Source organism: Podarcis erhardii (genome assembly GCF_964252035.2).
Source record: "Podarcis erhardii genome assembly, chromosome: 10".
In the NCBI taxonomy this organism is placed as follows: Eukaryota; Metazoa; Chordata; class Lepidosauria; order Squamata; family Lacertidae; genus Podarcis; species Podarcis erhardii.
The window spans coordinates 30,314,963-30,333,837 of record NC_138500.1 but is presented as its reverse complement, the minus strand read 5'-3'; the positions used below and the strand labels follow the sequence as shown (position 1 = coordinate 30,333,837).

Genomic DNA, 18,875 nt, shown 5'->3' with positions numbered 1-18,875 from the left:
CAAACACACAGATGGATGTGCAACTGCAGATGAAAAACTTAACATATAGGAGTTTCGGGGGGGGGGTGCAGGGACGAGGAAACCGGAAAAGGTCAAACACATTGGGTGAAGACATCCCTGTCCTTCTCCGATGTGAACAGCTCCCTGCAAACGCAACTTTGAAACACAGTGTGTGAGCATGTGTGGAAATGACCTCATTGCATTTCAAGCCACTGATGTGAACATATCCTGAGGCTGAGAATCCCACATGCACTTCTCCTCCCACCCTGGCAGTCAAAACATGACAATAACAACTTACAACTGGCTGACCTTTTGTGACTCCCAAAATCTGCTGCCTGAGGTGGCTGCATTACCTAATGATAGGGCCGGCCCTGCTTTTAATGCAGATGAATTTCAATAGCTCTTCTCAGTCTGTCTCTCAGTGGATTGTATTTCATAAACCTTAAACTCATCAGAGAATAATAATAATAATAATAATAATAATAATAATAATAATAATAATACTCACAGTGGGTCTGTGATATTTATGACACACACAAAACCAGCTTTGGGTTTTCACTAGCCTTGGAGAGGAGTATTACTCCGTGTTCCTTGCTTGCCATCCATAGGCCGTGACCTTCCGATCTCCCCTTTCCTCATACACAGCAGCACAATCTCCTTCCCCTTTTTATTCACTGCCATCTTCCTCCCCATTGAGCTGGTTCTGGAGAGCATCCCCACAGTCGCCTAGCAATTGCAGCTCAACTTTCTGCCAATGGCTGCTAGTCATCATCATCATGGTTGTTTGCCACCTTCAAGGTGATAGGTGATATGCCTCTGAATACCAGCTGCTGGGAAACAGCAGCAGGAAAAGGACTATGGCCTCATGTCCTCCATGGGGCCTTCCCAGAGATATCTGGCTACTCACTGTGTGGGAAACAGGAAGTCGGAAAAGACAAGCCTCTGGTCTGGTCCAGCAGGGCTCCTCTTACGTTTTCCCCCTCAGATCTGGTAAAATGGCTAGTGGTCGCTGGGCCTGAGAAAAGCTGTTATCCTCCGCTGACCCACCAAGTCCAGTTCTTAAGGACATCCCTCCCCAACAGACAATTAACTGCACATTTATTGTGAAAGAAAAGGCCTACAAGTCCCACAATCCTGAACTCCATTAAACTTCCTTCCCATTCAGAAGACAGCAGTTGTGTTCATGTCTCATGATGGGGAGCCATGTTCCCATTATAGAGAATGTCATTCACTTAACACGGGAGCAAAGATTTTAAAAAGGGGTTTATGTGATACATTTCCTTTGTCTTCTTATTTGACTTTTCCAGTTGCCTAACACGCAAACACATATAGAAGTTAAATCGGTTAAGTCATTAGTCATAGTTAATACCTCCATAATTACCGCTTCATTTGTTTTGTAGTCGTTCCAATACAACAAAAATGGTAACCTCCCCCACCCTAAAAATCCTCACTAAACGAACCCCTCCACCCCATAACTGCTCATGTCTTGCTATTTTGTTCAGGATCATTCAATTCAATTCAAATTTATTTACGGCTATTAGCCCATAAAATATATACTAACATAAAAGCACAGAAGCATAAAAACCAATACATCTAACAACAGAAGGGGAACACCACGATGCAAGGGTGGGTCATTGAGCAGTGACAAATAACAGCTTGGGGCCCGGAAAGATCCAAGGGACGGTTCACAGAAAAAGGAGAACTGGAGACGAGATCCATCACGCACTCTCAACATAACTGTCCAATTAGTTTTTGTTGTTGTTGTTGTTTTTTGGTGGTTTTTGTGTGTGAGATAACTGCATTCAGGAATCTCGCCACCTGCAGAGTTACAGAAGGATCTGTATCCTGCAAAAGCAGTGCGGCATGTGACTCAACAGGCCTGCCAACCAAGCGCAGTAAAGCAGGACCCAGGAATTTAGTCCCAGCTATGCTATGTAAGGGACAGTTGAACATTATATGTGGAAGAGATTCAACTGTTTTCCCGTCACACTCGCATAGCGGAGACACCAAACCCTTGGAAAATCTGTGGCTCAGCAGGTTCGATGGAAAAACATTGAACCTTGCACGAATAAATGCAAGTCGGTGTGGTACAGATGAAAGAGATGACATGTATGATGGAAGGCCAAGTGGTGGGGTTATTCCGTGATACCTGGGGGAGCAGACACCCCCACCCCTGGAGAGGTTGTGTTGATTTTCAATGTCTGCTAATCTTTGCTCGATAAGGCTTTTGGCTGAGCGTAGGTTCATCTTTAAGGAGTCCGCTGGGGAAATTCCGATGCTCAGAAGTTTGGCATGGATTTTTCCTACCCACGGGTTAACAAAATCATCCCGCCAGAGGCACTGAAAGAGGTAATGGTCGGGAAGCCTATGCCAGCTGGACAGCCAATAGCCAAAAACTCGCTTCCAGATGACCGTCTCCAATGATGCAATCCTTAACTCCAGATGTATGGCTGCATTGCTCACACACATGGGGAGTTTCAGGAGGCGACGGAGAAACTGATTCTGCAATGTCCCCAGCGATGTTAAATTGGACCCTGGGGCCCAGAGCGGGGCAGCATAACAGAGGGTGGAAACCACTTTTGCGTGGTACACCTTCAATGCAGAAGGGATGTGGGAGGCTCCGTCGACCGCAAAAAATTGGAGTAGAGTGTAAAGTATTGTTTTCCCTTTGTTCAGTAAATACTGTATCTGTGGCTTCAGGATCATTATATCCCAGCTTATCTTCCACAGGATTCTTGATGGTATGGTAACTTTCCCACTTTTTGGCTATATCAACACACGAGAGACCAAAATGTAAGAACTTTGAAGCCCCTAACCCAGATCTGGCAATCTGAGGGATGCTTTCTGGCCCCCTAGTTCCCAAGAGCGGAAGCGGTGTGTGGAGAACATAGCTTCTGTGGGAATAGAACTTGGCTGGGAATAGAACTTGCAGGCCAGGTAATCTTAGGGATAGGGGTTGAGGTGCTCACCCAACTCACTTGCTTGCCAAAGTGGCCCTCCAGAAAAAACAACAACTAGTTAGCCATCTGAGTGAAGGGCGTAGACAAGTACTGATGCTCTTCTGGGAAGAGAAAGAAGCTGGAGGTGGCAGGGGGCTTGTAACCTTTCCTTATGTCTCACGCTGGCTGTGTCATCCAGCAGGTCTTGGTGTTCATCCCTTGCTTTGCTGCATTTCCTTCCCTCCACCATGTGGGTTGATCACGGCTCAAACTTTTAATTCAGATGGTAATTGAAATAATAATACAGGCAGAATCCCTTCTGTCTCTGATGCTGCAGCTGGCTTTGTGGAGCTATGAATAGCTCTGAGTCACGCTCTGAAGATGGTTTCACTTCCAACGGTTTGTTTTGTTTTGGGGGTGGGGTTTTTTGGTCATTTTTGGTGGTTGTTTTTTTGTATTGCTCCTTGGGCTATGGGGAGGGGGGAGAACCCACCACGCCTCTCTCCCTACCCCAAAATGCACCCAATGAGAGACATAAAATTGCTATTTAAGCCTCAGGGGATGAGGTTGCCTAAAGAAATCCATCAGTTAACAATCATTGGGAGGACAGATGGGGACTGCTGGCATATACTCCTCGGTCTATTTATAATTATTATTTTTTTAAAGCACATTTGATTGCGTTCCCCTCTTCTTTGCTCTGCCTTCATATGCCACATGTTGGCAGAGCAAAGTGAGACTGGCCTGGTTTTAACTTGCGTGCTTGGCATTTTCTGTCGGTTGCTTTCGTAACTCGCCATCTCCCCCTGAACAGTAAAACAGATGAATGAAATCCTGCCCACAGATTATCTGAACTGGTCACAGTCTTTCATGTTATCAGGTTAATCCAGGTTGGAACTACTCAGTCACCTTCTGTGTGGGGCTTTCCCCCTGAAAAGTGCTTGAAAACTGCCTCAGGAAGTGGTGGGCTCTCCTTTGCTGGAGGTTGTTGAGCGGAGGCTAGAGCCAGGCCAGGTTTGTTTGTCTTGCATTCCAGATCCTACACAGAGGACCTCCAAGGTACCTTCCAACTCAATGATTTTAATAAAATGATGGAAGCCAATTCAGGACAGTGAACTCAGTTGTACTCTCAAAGAACAGTTACAGTGAGAAGTTTCCAATGTGCAATTCCTTACAAAGTCAGATTTCTTTCTTTCTTTCTTTCTTTCTTTCTTTCTTTCTTTCTTTCTTTCTCTCTCTCTCTCTCTCTCTCTCTCTCTCTCTCTCTCACACACACACACACACACACCTTAATCTATTTTACACAGTTGTTGTGTGAGTGCTTTTTTCTATTAAAAAAATGTTTAGGGGTACTCTCATTTTGACTCAAGAAAATCACCATTTTATAGTTCAAATCGGGAAAAATAAATACAGTAAATGGACAAAAGTACAAAGATTCACAAAATGTTTAGGGGTACGAGTACCTCTGCGTCTCCCCAGAAAAAAGCACTGCACAGAAGTAAGCCAGAATCCATGTATTCCATCCTGAGTTCTGAACTCAGTGGAGGAAGGGTGGATATAAGCTTGAATAATAACAGTTTTTTAATGTTGTGCATTGTGGAGTAGATTCTGCATTAGCATACGGAACACTACAGACAAAGTTAGCAGACAAAGCTTCTCTCTTGCAGCCCTTTGTCCCTCCCATTGCTGCTTAAATGCTAACCAGCGTCATTTCAAAACACCAGTACCATTAAAAACAAAAAACATTTGTGATTAGCGTTATTCACATACTATTGCATGCCAGGCCAATATCCAAGTGGTGCAAGATTCCAGGGGTTCTAGGCTCTTACCCAGGGTTCACGTTTTCTTTTGGAATGAGGCACAGCAGAGGCTGTGGCGTCTTTATGATATATGGCTTATTTACGCATATATACAACCTGAGCCTGTGATGGAAGGGTTCACAGCATTAATACCCCCCCCCCAAAGGATATTGTTTCTTTCATAGCCACAGACTTGGATTTAAACAGAAATCATTTCTCTCAAACCTCTCTGCCAAAGGAGAGAAGTGCTGCTGGGGTGCTGCTGCTGGTGCAGCTGAGGCGTCTGCTATGCTCAGGTGGGCAGGAGGCCGCTACCAACAGAGTTGGGGTAGGGAGCACTGGAGGACCTACAGAATCCAAAGGTCTGCAGTTCCCACAAGGGACCAGAATTTTGGGTTCCTCGGCTGTGTCAGCCCTGGAGCTAGCACAGCAAAAAAACAAAGACTGGCAAGAGTCTTTAGGGCTTTCAATGCAGCAACAGCTGCACTGCCCCAGCCCTCCTTGGTCCTAGTTAGGATTGCCCATCCATAGTTGGTTTGATCAGCTTACTATCTAGCTACTGGCATTAAAACTGGGGCATGGCATGATAACCTAGGAAGATTCCAGACAGGGTCAAGTCCTGGCATCAATAGTATATAGTTCAACGTCACTGGCTGAAAAAAAAAGTTGTAAAAGCTGTTCTAGCTATGTGTCTCTCCCAAGCCTGTGAAGTCACAAAATGAAGTACAGTCATCTAGTGACATCATAGATCAAGGCAACTTCTGCTTCCTCCACTATTAAAGAGATGCACACATACAAGGTAAAGACTCAGATGCTTCAGTAGACCATTAAATTGTGCTGAGGCCAGCAGCACTGGCACTACAGCCGACAGGGCTGGTTAATCCTCTGGAGAAGAAGTGGGACCTGGGCTGGTGCTAATCTGGAAGAATGAAACTTCTATAGAAGCCAGTAGGGCCTCCCCCCAAAAACATGCCACGGCCACTTCTGGCAGGCTGCTCACATTCCCGAGGCCTGAAAGAAGAAGAAGAGGAAATCCAGCCCTGTTACCACCACCACATACCACCTCCTCCAGACCACATCAAGGGTCACATCAGCTCTGGAGATAATCAGATGAAAAATTCAAATGACCCACCCACATTTTCTTTGAAAGGGATGGGTAAAAACAAGAACCGTGGTCCTGGAAGACAGCATGAAGTGAAAAATAGAAATTACAGAAAGAAAATGGCAAGGCAGAACCTTGGGCTTGAAGTAGTGTCTTTGTCTCCAGAACCACTGGGCTTGAACTTGGAATTTCAAGAGCCATTATACAAGGAGGCAACAGTTTCTGATCATTTATCAGATGACGATGACGACTGGAGAGAAAGATACCCGCCATCTGCCTATGACAAAGTGCATCTGTCGAGGATTGCCAGCATGGCTCAGTGTGATCCATACAATTACAACACAACTAGTCTTTCAGGGATGGAGGCTTTCTCTTCGTGGGGGTTCAGTGACAATGAGACGTGTATTGGGTGCCCTTCTCATACCAAGACGGACGAAAGCTATGTTGCCCATGAAGAACCCATAGAAAATATGGAATACGTGTCTCCGCAGCTGAGCTACCAAGAGCTTAGGGAGGAAAATTCCATGCTGAGGAGGAAGATCAGAAGGATCCAAAACTTCTCAGAAAGTCAGACCCAAATGGTAAGGAACCTGGAGAGGACATTGCAAGCCACGGTGAATAAAGAGGAGAAAGACGCTCAAGATCTGGAAGCTCTGGTGCAACAGGCAGAACAAAATCTCCAGTGCATGACTCAAAGAGCCCTGAAGGCGGAGAGTGATGTTGAGAAGATGAAGCAGGAGATGTGCTTCCTCCAGGCTGAGCTGACCTGTTACAAAGTGGAGAACGAAAACCTGCGATCAGGCCAAACTAGCAACATGGGAGCAGTGAAACAGCATGTTGAAATTGCCTTGCAGAACCTCCTCAGGGTCACCAACCATGCACACGCTACCATCCACCAGCTCGTCTTTGGAGCTGAGACGTTGACGCTTGTTGCTGACCTCCTTAAATCAGTAGGCAGGATGTCTGAAGTTGAAGAGGAAGGGATAAAAGAAACTTAGGGAGCTCTGTTGCCTGCAAGTGCAGTGCTCCTGTGGTACCTTTCGAAGCTTAAAGAATTTGCTCTCGTAACGTTGAGGCATTCCATGGCTCCAAATAAGAGACCTCTCTCTTTCCCCCAGAAGTACTTTTATTACATAATGGAAAATTAATTTCATATACTCATGACTTGAATACTCTGTTTCAAAGCTTAACTTGTAAGAGTTAACAGTGTTCAGGTCCCATGGACACCTGCAGACCTTAGTTTAGTTTTTTTTAAGACTCAGGCTTTGAGCCATGCTAATGTGGAACACCTGATTGACCCTTGTGTGCTTGTAGCAGCCACACAGAATGGGGGAGATGATTCAGATTGGAACAGTGGCCTGGTGGGGAGGAGAATTCAGATCCTACCCAGATCCTCACCAGCCAGGACTGCTATTTGTACACAGCTCTGAGAACATCCTCAGTCTTAAGGATGTTTTCAGATGAGATGGGAGCCACTGTCGTGCTATTTATGTAAACATCTAAGCCCTGCTGGTGCAGGGCAATGGGAAAAGAGCCTTTGTAAAGCAGATAAACATGCCGCCTAATGCAAGTTGTGGGATAGCTCAGTTGGTAGAGCATGAGACTCTTAATCTCAGGGTTGTGGGTTCAAGCCACACTTTGGGCAAAGTATTCCTGCATTGCAGGGGGCTGAACTAGATGATCCTCGTGGGTCTTTCCAGCTCTACAATTGGTCCTTCCAGCTCTACAGTGTAGATTCTACAATCCTATGAATCTGCATTTGCATTACAGACAGAATGGTGCAAATGCTGATTTGCACACAAGAAACGCAAAAGCAACAATAGTGGCTGGTCAGTGATTTTGCTCAAAGCCATGTGGCTGAGACTGCTTTCACATGCGAGGCTTCACATTTAGGTAGGGTGGACAGATGCAAAAGTGGAGGCTCCTGCACTTCCTTAACAGTTGCAGAAAAGAGGGGGTGGGGTTTCAGCAGGTGTCACTGCTGGGGAGTCCCTCTGCTACATAGCTATTAACAGGTGCAGGGCCCCTGTCCTCTTTTGCACCTGTTCTTACCTGCCCTGCTAGACATGGGGCAACTTGGTTTTTGGCTATTTTACCAATAAATTTGGTTATTGGCTATTTTGAGGCTCAGAGTATACAACCAGAAGCATGTTTTCAGGTGACACGATTGTGGTCTTAAAACAACAACACCTCATTGGTACTGTGCTTGTCATGTGCTCTTAGCAAGACTTATCCTGAAAGCTACACCTGCTGAAAGTCCCTGTACAACTTTAAAGGTAGCAAAGGAACAGAGGAAGCTTCTTCATATCAAGCCACACCATCCGTTGATCTAGCTCAGCACTGGGTTTCAGATGGGGGTCGTTCCCATTGCTGCCTGGAGATGCCAGAGTCTAAAGCTGTGCATGTTTGCATACAAAGCATATACAGTGGTACCTCGGATTACAGATGCTTCAGGTTACAGACACTTCAGGTTACAGACTCTGCTAACCCAGAAGTAGTACCTCGGGTTAAGAACTTTGCTTCAGGATGAGAACAGGAATTGTGCTCCGGCAGCGTGGCGGCAGCAGGAGGCCCCATTAGCTAAAATGGTGCTTCAGGTTAAGAACAGTTTCAGCTTAAGAACGGATCTCTGGAACAAATTAAGTACTTAACCTGAGGTACCACTGTATACTCTGCTGCTGAGGTACAACCCTTTTCTCGAAAGGTCAGATGCAGCAGCTCTGTCTTTTGCATCTGCCTGTCTTGAATTTTAAGGGAGAGTGTGTTTTCTAAATGATCTCTGTTGCTTAGAAAAAGAGGGGAGCCACATGTCATGTGAATGAGCATTCTGGGCAATGCTGGATCTACATTCACCCTGCAAGGCAATGGAAGCCCAAGCGCCATTTGCAAAAAACCCCCAAAACCCAGCTTGAGCTCAGTTGCCTGTTTTTGTGGCGTCTATGCAGCATGCACTAGCAGAGGGATGAGATGGGATTGGCCCACATCGCTCATCAGTCTCAGCCAGCAGGAACCCTGCGAATGATGGGTGTTGGACCTCAGCAACATCTTAGAAAGCCACCCTGCCCTAACTTTCTGCTTTTAATTACATTAGACCCCAACCTCTCACCCATCCTGTTATTCCTATGAGGAAATGAAGTTTACTGCCCCTCTCCCACGGGGAGGAGTTGTATCAGTGGGTCAGGAAAACAAGCAAACTGAACTCAGTTTGAATTCAGAGGGACAGAACTTCTCTTCAGCAGTCCTTGGCTTGTAGGGCCCAATCTGCACAGCAGGGAGAGTGAGGGTGGAGAAACAGAACTGCCAACTTTTTTTCTGGCAGTGCTCCTGTACCTTAAGCTGCAGCATGAAAGGCAACAGAAAAAGCTTTTCCAGTTGAAATTTTGCCAGGTCCATAGTTGTTAAGGGCCTTATTAGCCCTTAGCCAGAAAAAAAGTTTCAATCTGAAGGGAGAGCTCTTGTTCACTGTGGTTTGTGTCTTGGTCCCTGGCTTTATTCGTAAAGAGAGGGGCATCTGGTAAAAGACTATAAGCTACTTGTATGCTTTAGTGCAATCCAGGAAATACATTTTCATTTAATTTGTAACAGGCAACCTAGATTGCGACAGCATTCTCAATTGCTAGGAAGGAAATCTAGCGTAACCAGAGAGCAACAAGAAGGCAGTAGGTCACCTGGAGATGCCAGGGATTGAACCTGCAACCTTCTGCATTCAAAGCAGATACTCTGCCACAAAGCTATGGCCCCTTCCCTTGAAGAATAGACCTCAAGCAAGGGATATCAATGGGTAGGCGGTATTGTGCAGGAAGATGGAAAATGACACTGTGAAGCTGTCCTCCTTTCTCAGGCACAACAAACATGTTTCCAAAAAAGAGCCCAAAATTAATTTATTTTATTTATTTCATAAAATTTATATGCCACTTGATTGTTAAGAAAGAAAACCCTCAAAGTACTTTACAAAGGGAATAAGATAATAAAAAGTATTAGTTAAAAAACCATAAAAACAACTTTAAATAAATTTATTTGGAAGTTCAAGAAAAGTTCCCTCAAATGCAGACAACTGTGCTGATTCATAGAGACATAGACAGTGCTTTTTTTCGGGGGAGGGGGTACACATACCCCTAAACATTTTGTGAATCTTTGTACTTTTGTCCATTTACTGTATTTATTTCCCCCCGATTTGAACTTTTTTTCTTGAGTCAAAATGAGAGTATCCCTAAACATTTTTAAAGAAAAAAAGTACTAGACATAGACACACACACACACACACACACACACACACACAGCCCCAAAGAGTTGCAGTACATCACATAATACCCAATTTAGTAGGATCAGCTGTCAGTCATAGAATACATTTATACTGAATAAACTCAACCTGGAATTTTCACAAAGAATCTTCCACCAGCTGAAATGCAACCTTTAGCTTTTAAGAAGAAAAGCAGACAATTGTACCCTACCTTTAAAAATGCTTGATGTAAAGTAGAAACCCCATCAAAGAAAGGGGGGGGGGTAAATATCTAGCCTCTACTTTGTTTTTCTGCTTCTCTGACTTCCCTAGAACCATAGGGAAACATGAAAGCCTTCTTATCACCTGCTTTCAGCTGCCAGAACAAGGTGTGCCTCTCAATTACTCTGGAACTCCAGCAGATGACGCCCTGTTCTGGAAAAAAAACTCCCAGAGTTGTGCCCCCTCTCCCTCCCGTCCTCCTAGTCAATTCTCGTAGCTGACGCTCCTCCCAGACAGCCTTTACTCTGAAAGCTCTTAGTAGACATTACATTGACCTTTTAAAGTTTATTTCCAGAATCATGAGGGCTGGGAACCACAACTGTATAGGAAATCAATGCAATTGCTTCCGACCAGATAAATGTGTGCTGAGAGCTGGAGTGGTCTCCCTTGAAAAAAGTTATTATCACTCATGAAAAATTGGAACAGGGTGGAATATACTGGTAGGTTGCACCTTCATGGAAATGTCTTCTGTTTTATTAGTTTTGCTCTTTGGCATCAGACTAGAAATTCAGGAAACGTTCCTTCAGAAAGGGAAAAAACCCAACCTGAAATGAGGCAATTTCTTGCTCATCTCCAGGAATGTTGATGATGCAGCCTGCCTCCAGAAAGGGGCAGTTGCCAAATGAGAAGAAGATAACTTCCCTCTCTGCTTTAGTGTGTGTGGTGCAGAAAATACCCGTATTTTTTGCACCATAACACTCACTTTTTTCCTCCTAAAAAGTAAGGGGAAATGTCTGTGCGTGTTATGGAGGGAATGCCTACGGGTGGCATGCCTACGGATTTTCCTCATCTAAAAACTACGTGCGTGTTATAGAGCGAAAAATACGGTACACTCCTTTTTCATTTTTAAGAAGCTGCCTTATGGCATTGACGAATCTCATCTTAAGTCAGGGCTTGTCCACACTTACGTTTTACACTTTCCAGGCACATGTCCATGTTGTAAAGTTCTGGGTCTGAGCACTTTTTTACCCAGATATCTCCTTGCAAAAACCTGCTCTTTAAAGCACAACAAATGGCAATTCCAGACCCTCCAAGTGTCCCTACTTTCCAGGGATGTTCCTGATTTAGAGAAGCTGTCCCAGTTTTTGCTTTGATCCCAGAATGTCCCACTTTTCCTTAGGTAAAGGTAAAGGGACCGCTGACCATTAGGTCCAGTCATGGCTGACTCTGGGGTTGCGGCGCTCATCTCGCTTTATTGGCCGAGGGAGCCGCCATACAGCTTCCGGGTCATGTGGCCAGCATGACTAAGCCGCTTCTGGCGAACCAGAGCAGCACACGGAAACACCGTTTACCTTCCCGCCAGAGCGGTACCTATTTATCTACTTGCACTTTAATGTGCTTTCAAACTGCTAGGTTGGCAGGAGCAGGGACCGAGCAACGGGAGCTCACACAGTCGCGGGGATTTGAACTGCCCACCTTCTGATCGGCAAGTCCTAGGCTCTGTGGTTTAACCCACAGCACCACCCGCGTCCCCCTTTTCCTTAGGATGTCCCTATTTTCATTGGAGAAATGCTGAAGAGTATGGAGTTATCCTACCCCTGAGCTGTCTGAAGGCAATCCTGTATAGGGATTTTTTTTAATGTTCACAATGTTTTCTTGTGTTTTTATATATGTTGGAAGCTGCCCAGAGTGGCTGGGGCAACCCAGTAAAAAGTGTGGGGCATAAATAGTAAAATTATCATTATGGAATGGGACGTCCCTATTTTCATCGGAGAAATGTTGGAGGGTATGCAATTCAGGTTTTCTGTGGGTTGCTGTTTGCTCTGATTCAGCAATTGTTAGCATCTGTCTTGAGATACAGTGGAGCGTGCCTCCAAGGGTGAAGTGAAACTGCTGCATAAGCAGCACCAAAGTGACCTTCTAGGCAGTGGCGTAGCGTGGGTTGTCAGCACCCGGGGCAAGGCAAGTAATTTGCGCCCCCTAACCCGTGGATTTGCGCCCCCTAACCCTACCCCTAACCCTAACCCCCAGATGTTGCGCCCGGTGCAGCCGGCCCCCCCTGCACCCCCCACGCTACGCCACTGCTTCTAGGATACAAGCCTGGGCAGCGTGTCTGGAGGTCCTGGGCTGCCCAGATGACAACACCCCATTCTCTGCCTCGCTACTGTAGTCCAAAGGAAAGCAGAGCAATATGTTTTCAACGTATCTACTGTATCATTTAAAGCCTTATGGATTCCAGCCTTATGTTTCCAGATCCCTCTCACACAAGTTGCACTCCACTTTCAGAATTTATGGTGGAAGCCTTGGCATCACTCTGAGCCCAATTCTTAGAAGCCATAGAACACATCATACAATGAGCTTAAATCACCTTTGAGCCTTCCCCCTTTCTGTTTGAAAAGTCTGAGCATTCTTTTTCATGTGAAAGAGAAAGGGGAAGGGAGGCATTTGTAATGTGAATAAGTTTTCATCCAGCATAAGCTTTGCATTTACATTGCAAAGGAACTGAAGCAAGGGTCCCTTCAAGACTCAGTTATTTGGATGGCACCTCATCACCAAACATTTAGGAAATAGCATAATTGCATTTCAAAGCAACTGAAGCAGGCAATAATTTGAAGCAACTCTGGTTCTAGGGTTCTGAGGCCCTTGGACACAGTGCCCTTCGTGGGGTGGGGCTAACCTGAAAGATGTGGGGCAAGCGAACTGAGGATTCCCTTATTGTTGTTTAGTCGTGTCCGACTCCTTGTGACCCCATGGACCAGAGCACGCCAGGCACTCCTGTCTTCCACTGCCTCCTGCAATTTGGTCAAACTCATGCTGGTAGCTTCAAGAACACTGTCCAACCATCTCGTCCTCTGTCGTCCCCTTCTCCTTGTGCCCTCCATCTTTCCCAACATCAGGGTCTTTTCCAGGGAGTCTTCTCTTCTCATGAGGTGGCCAAAGTATTGGAGCCTCAGCTTCACAATCTGTCCTTCCAGTGAGCACTCAGGGCTGATTTCCTCCTCAGTAGCATGTTGGATGCCTTCCGACCTCAGGGGCTCATTTTCCAGCGTCATAACTTTTATATGCCTGTTGTCTTTGTCCTTGGAGTTTTCTTGGCAGGGATACTGGAGTGATGGATCCAGGTGGATCACGTTTGGTCAAAACTCTCCACTATGACCTGCCCATCTTGGGTGGCCCTGCACGACATAGGTAATAGCTTCTCTGAGTTATTCAAGCCCCTTCGCCACAGCAAGGCATTGATTAGGCTGCCTCTGATCTTCTTGAATACTCTCTGAAAAGTAGTAAGGATAGCACTGTTAGGACAGTGAGTCCATTGCTAGTTTGGGGACCCTGGCAAATGCTCAACCTTCCTGCCCTCCAGAGCCAGCTGTGGTTTTAAGCCTCACTTGTGAAAATCTGTTTACCATAGTTCTAAGGTACAGTCTGAAGATGCAGCAACCTTGCTGAAGCTAAGCAGTCTACTCCTGACTTATGCCTTGATAGGAGACAGCCTGGGAACGCCATATACACCTGCTTGAGTTCTGTAATGCAGGAAGATGGGATAGAATACAGACAACAAAAAAAGCCCATGTTTTCTTTGACTAGGATATGGACAAAATGGCCACACAGGCTAAGACTGGTCCACATGCTAGAGGTTACCTACTCTGGTCTAGGCTATGACTAATCTTTTTAGGTGTTGTGATATTTCTTCCACACTTTTGTCTCTAAAACAGGTATTCACCCCACAGCGACTGCCAGATATGGCTGCCACCACTGCTACCCACCAGCCCTGAGGTACCACCGCCTTGTGTTGTGTGTACACTTGTGTGTGACTCCCACTCCCTCACACAACATCAGAAACCTCTCACCTCTACAACGAGGAGTACCTCATGATAAAGCGAGTCATGGGCAGCATCCGGGTAAACAGGTGAGGGGCTTGTTCTGTCCAGTCTTTATTGTTCTGTGTCCATCTGAATTTCCTGTTGGCCACACATATAACCCAACAGTTGTGTATAAAAATCCCTCCCTTTGATATACCCAAGGCACAAACAACACAAGGCATGTACATTGCTACAACCTGATTTGTATACAAGAGCATCTTGCATTTTAGACTTTGATCTACGATCCAAGATGCCTCTAAATATTGTTCCCAGCAGCAATGATGACATCAGTTCAGGAAGCACAGCAAGAAGTATCCCAAAGAAAGTCCTGTCGTGGGGGTTTAGAGCTCTTGCTGCAGTTTAGGATAAGGGTAGGGGTCCTGGCAATCTCACTAGTTAATATGGATTAGCAGTAATCACTTGCAGATGATCATTTTGAACTAGGCTTGCCAGCCAACAGCAGCAGGAGTAACTCTCCTCCCATTACGGCAAAATGGAAATAGAGAGGGTGACATATTTTGAGGGATAAGGAGACAAAGGCAGGTCGCATATCTTGGAGAGAGGGAGTTTCTTTCAGGGTATCTGCCAACCCTTTGTCTCTTGATCTCTAAATTACACCTTTGGTTTTAGATCCAGGATGCTGGGAGACACGCTTGTTGCTGTAGCAACAGAATTGTCTAAACTGTGGAAGTGTATAAACATTGTCACAGATGCACAATTAGATCAACAAATGAGAACTGAACAGAAAATAGAAGCTTCCGGCCTTATGCAATCCAGAGTTAACATGTAGTTATGAAACCATATTCACGCAGCCCCTTGTCTGCCCTGTCCAGCCTAGGAGGTCACTCTAGTTGTATGTATAATGAATGTCCATGTTGGAAGATGTATGCATGCGAGTGCCACTCAGATAAATCTCTGTGCTTTGGGTAGTACTAGCTGAATGCTGCACTGTTGTGATGCATATTCTTCATAGCACTGCTTTGTGCAGTGACTTGAGTTCTGATCTGCTCAATGAGATCCAGAGGACCTTCTGAATCCCTGTATTGAATGTACTCTGTGATGGCTGGAACCCTGAATCTCATATGGGGTTAAGTCATTACACCCTCTACTTTGAAAATGGTTTAAATGCTTTCCCCCTCTCATTCCCAATATGTACATATACAAAAATATAATATTTTAAAACTGCAAAGAACAGAACATCATTTTAATTGCAGGTATTTTGAAGTCAGAATGATTCACCCTTCTGAATCGCTCGCTCGCTCGTGCGCGCGCACACACACACACACTTCAACTTGGTCACTCAGGACATCTGGTGCAATGTGCCCACAGACACATACACCAGAAGTCCAGTAAAACAATAATCCTGCAGTGAGTCAAATGAGGCAGTGGACCTTTCTGCATGAGTGTTAGTGGAGACCTTTTAAGGCAGGGCTGAGGAACCTGTGGACTTCGTCTCCCATCAGTCCCAGCCACCATGGGCCAATAGTCAGGAGTGATGGGTATTATAAACCAACAAACTTCTAGAGTGCCATATACCCCACACATGCTTCCTCAAAGTTTCCTTTCTCCCACTTTTAACTGTGATCTTTCTCCCCTCAAAAGGTACAGTATTGTCTCCACTGAAGAGGATGGACATAAAGTTTCTTCCCTCGGCAGCATTAATGGGCACAGTCGGAATGGAAAAGGCCATGCCCCACGACGGAAACGCCGCAACCGTTTTGTCAAGAAGAACGGCCAGTGCAATGTCTATTTTGCCAACCTGAGCAACAAATCCCAGCGCTACATGGCTGACATTTTCACAACATGTGTGGACACTCGCTGGCGATACATGCTCATGATCTTCTCGGCGGCCTTCTTGGTCTCCTGGCTGTTTTTCGGCCTTCTCTTCTGGATCATTGCTTTCTTTCACGGTGACTTAGATGCCCCCAGTGCAGGAAGTGGCTCTCCCGCAGCAACAAAATTCTGCATCAAGCATGTCACTGGGTTCTTGGGAGCTTTCCTCTTTTCGGTAGAAACACAAACAACCATCGGTTATGGCTTCCGATACGTGACTGAGGAATGCCCCCTAGCCATTATGGTGGTAGTGGTACAATCCATTGTGGGCTGTGTTATTGACTCTTTCATGATAGGCACTATCATGGCTAAGATGGCACGCCCCAAGAAAAGGGCCCAAACTCTCCTTTTTAGCCATCATGCTGTCATCTCTCTACGGGACGGCAAGCTCTGCCTCATGTGGCGGGTGGGAAACTTGAGGAGGAGCCATATTGTGGAAGCTCACGTTCGGGCCCAGCTTATCAAGCCCTACATGACGGCAGAAGGCGAGTACCTTCCGGTGGACCAGCGAGACCTGAACGTGGGCTATGACATAGGCCTTGACCGCATCTTCTTAGTGTCTCCCATTATTATCGTTCACGAGATCGATGAGGAAAGCCCACTCTATGGGATGGGCAAGGAACAGTTGGAGAGGGAGGACTTCGAGATTGTCGTCATCCTTGAGGGCATGGTGGAAGCTACAGCCATGACCACCCAGGCTCGTAGCTCCTACCTGGCCAGCGAGATCCTTTGGGGACACCGCTTTGAGCCTGTTGTCTTTGAGGAGAAGAAACATTACAAGGTGGACTATTCACGCTTCCACAAGACCTACGAGGTGGCTGGAACCCCTTGCTGCTCTGCTCGGGAACTGCAGGAGAGCAAGATCACCATCTTGCCTTCGCCTCCACCGCCCCCCAGTGCCTTCTGCTATGAGAATGAGCTGGCTCTTGTCAGCCAGGATGAAGACGAGGAGGAGGATGACATGGCTGTAGGAGTAGATTTAGGAGGAAGCGCCACAGAAGATGCAGGAGTCATACCTATGATGGAGTTTGGGAGCCACATGGACCTTGATCGGTTGCAGGTCTCCATCCCTCTGGATACCCTCTCATACCGCAGGGAATCTGCCATCTAATCTCCACACTGAACTTTCCATCCCATCCTTATTCTCCACCATTTCCTTCTCCCTTTAGTACCAGTGCTTGGTTGGAAAAGCCCTTCAGTACTGCTTCTTCTACTGACTCTTAAAAACCTGAGAATGTAAAGACGCTCAGGCATCTTGCTATGAGAGTTAGGAAAAACAGTGTTTTTAGACATTCTGGATTCAGAACAGAACTGAGATCATTTCCCCACTTCATTTCCACAGTTCAGCTTTTCCGTGTGGCTTGAAACTATGAAAAGACAGCAAGAGCTACTATGGCGTAGGATAATATGGGAGATAGTTTGTTACGCTGCCAGCTTTGGGACCAGTGATCACTAAAGTGTTTGACATGATTGCTGTGGGACAAAAAAAGCTGCAATGTCAACCACGCTGGGATAAACTGGAGAATCTGGTGTTTTGTGGGACAGGGGAAGATACGATGTGGGGGGATATAATCTGCATGTATATTATTTGTTGCATACTTAAAATGTTGCCTCAGGAGAGAATAGCTTTAGCTTCCTCTGCTCTCATGCATTAACGATTCAGCTCTTCTCATCCTGGTTCTTGGTATCCATGATTTCCTAAGTAAGTTAATGAACTTGTCTCTGATCCTTTTGAGATTTTGGTCCCTTCCAATGGAGGCAAGTGAGAGAAATTTGCAAGAGGAAAGATTCCCAACTGGACCAGCATCTAATGACCAGTAACTGGTCTCTTCTAAGCAATGGGATCTATATGCTCAACCCACCTTCACCATCCGACTCATTCCGTGTTCTCACCTGAAAAAAACTGACTTTGTAACTATTTATTTTTTAATAAAATATAATGTTTCAGGGGAAGCCTGACGACAAAGAGAAGGGAGAACCCAGGTTCAGCGCATTATGCAATGATTAGCATTTGCATGGTGACCGATCCCATGTGCAAATCAACTCCACAGACTTAAACTGGTTTAATAGATCCACTCATCCCTAAGGAATTAGGAGGAATGGTTTTATAAGGGAGTTTAAACAGAATTCATGGCATCCTCCTTAAACTATAATTTCCTCTCCTTTTTGGTGGTGGTGGGGAGCGATAATGGTTAAAGTGATATAAATCCAACATTGGTTAATAGATTACAGACACGCCTGTACAGCAGGGGTAGCCAACGTGGTTTTTCCAGATATTTTTGGACTCCAATTCCCATCAGCCTTAGCCAGCACAAGCAAACCCATATGCCAAGCCCCACAAAGCTTACAACCTAGACACGCTGACATGTGGGTTTAAATTAGGGTAAAAGAGGGGTAGGAGATTGTTATATACACATACGTGCACTATAGGCCAGGAGCGGATAAAAAGAAAAATTACAGGTTATGAAAAGGCCAGATATATGATAAGCATAAGAAATGAAAATTGAAGACAGTTAATGTGATGCATTGGATATTTCCAAGGTAAACTGTGGGCTTCACCTCTATGAGGAGAAAGAAGCACCATTTGATGAAGAGCTTTGAGTAACTTGGACACCCTGCATGGACTCAGCAGAAGGTTGGTAAGATGCAGCTGCGTAATTACCTGGCCTTCCTCGCCTCATTAACCAGATGTATCTTTTCCGTTAGCTCACTGGCAGATAAACGTTATTATGTTCTTATCGAAATTTGTGAGAACCCCGCAGATGAAAGACTTCAGTACGGGTCCACAGAGATAACAAAGGCATTCTTAATTTGTTCGGCGCTGGTTAAATACTTCCGTTTTTACTAAAAATGACAAAACTCCTGCTCATGAGTTATCCAGTGGTACCTCGGGTTAAGTACTTA

General features: G+C 45.5%; 2 protein-coding genes across 2 annotated transcripts in view; both read left to right on the top strand.

Annotated features, from left to right (window-relative positions):
• KCNJ4 (potassium inwardly rectifying channel subfamily J member 4) overlaps positions 1-17,869 on the top strand; it is a 29,447-nt gene extending 11,578 nt beyond the window's left edge. The window contains exons 2-3 of the mRNA XM_081877721.1: positions 13,992-14,185; positions 15,741-17,869. Of these exons, the coding sequence (XP_081733847.1) occupies positions 14,148-14,185; positions 15,741-17,082 (1,380 nt within the window). The 5' untranslated portion in view covers positions 13,992-14,147 and the 3' untranslated portion in view covers positions 17,083-17,869. The remainder of the gene's footprint in view (positions 1-13,991; positions 14,186-15,740) is intronic.
• LOC309351217 (endosome-associated-trafficking regulator 1-like) lies at positions 5,502-6,990 on the top strand. Its single transcript, XM_081878615.1, has one exon. It carries the CDS (start codon positions 5,705-5,707, stop codon positions 6,833-6,835), a length of 1,131 nt encoding a protein of 376 aa, XP_081734741.1. The 5' UTR covers positions 5,502-5,704; the 3' UTR covers positions 6,836-6,990.
• Positions 17,870-18,875: the final 1,006 nt, after the last annotated feature.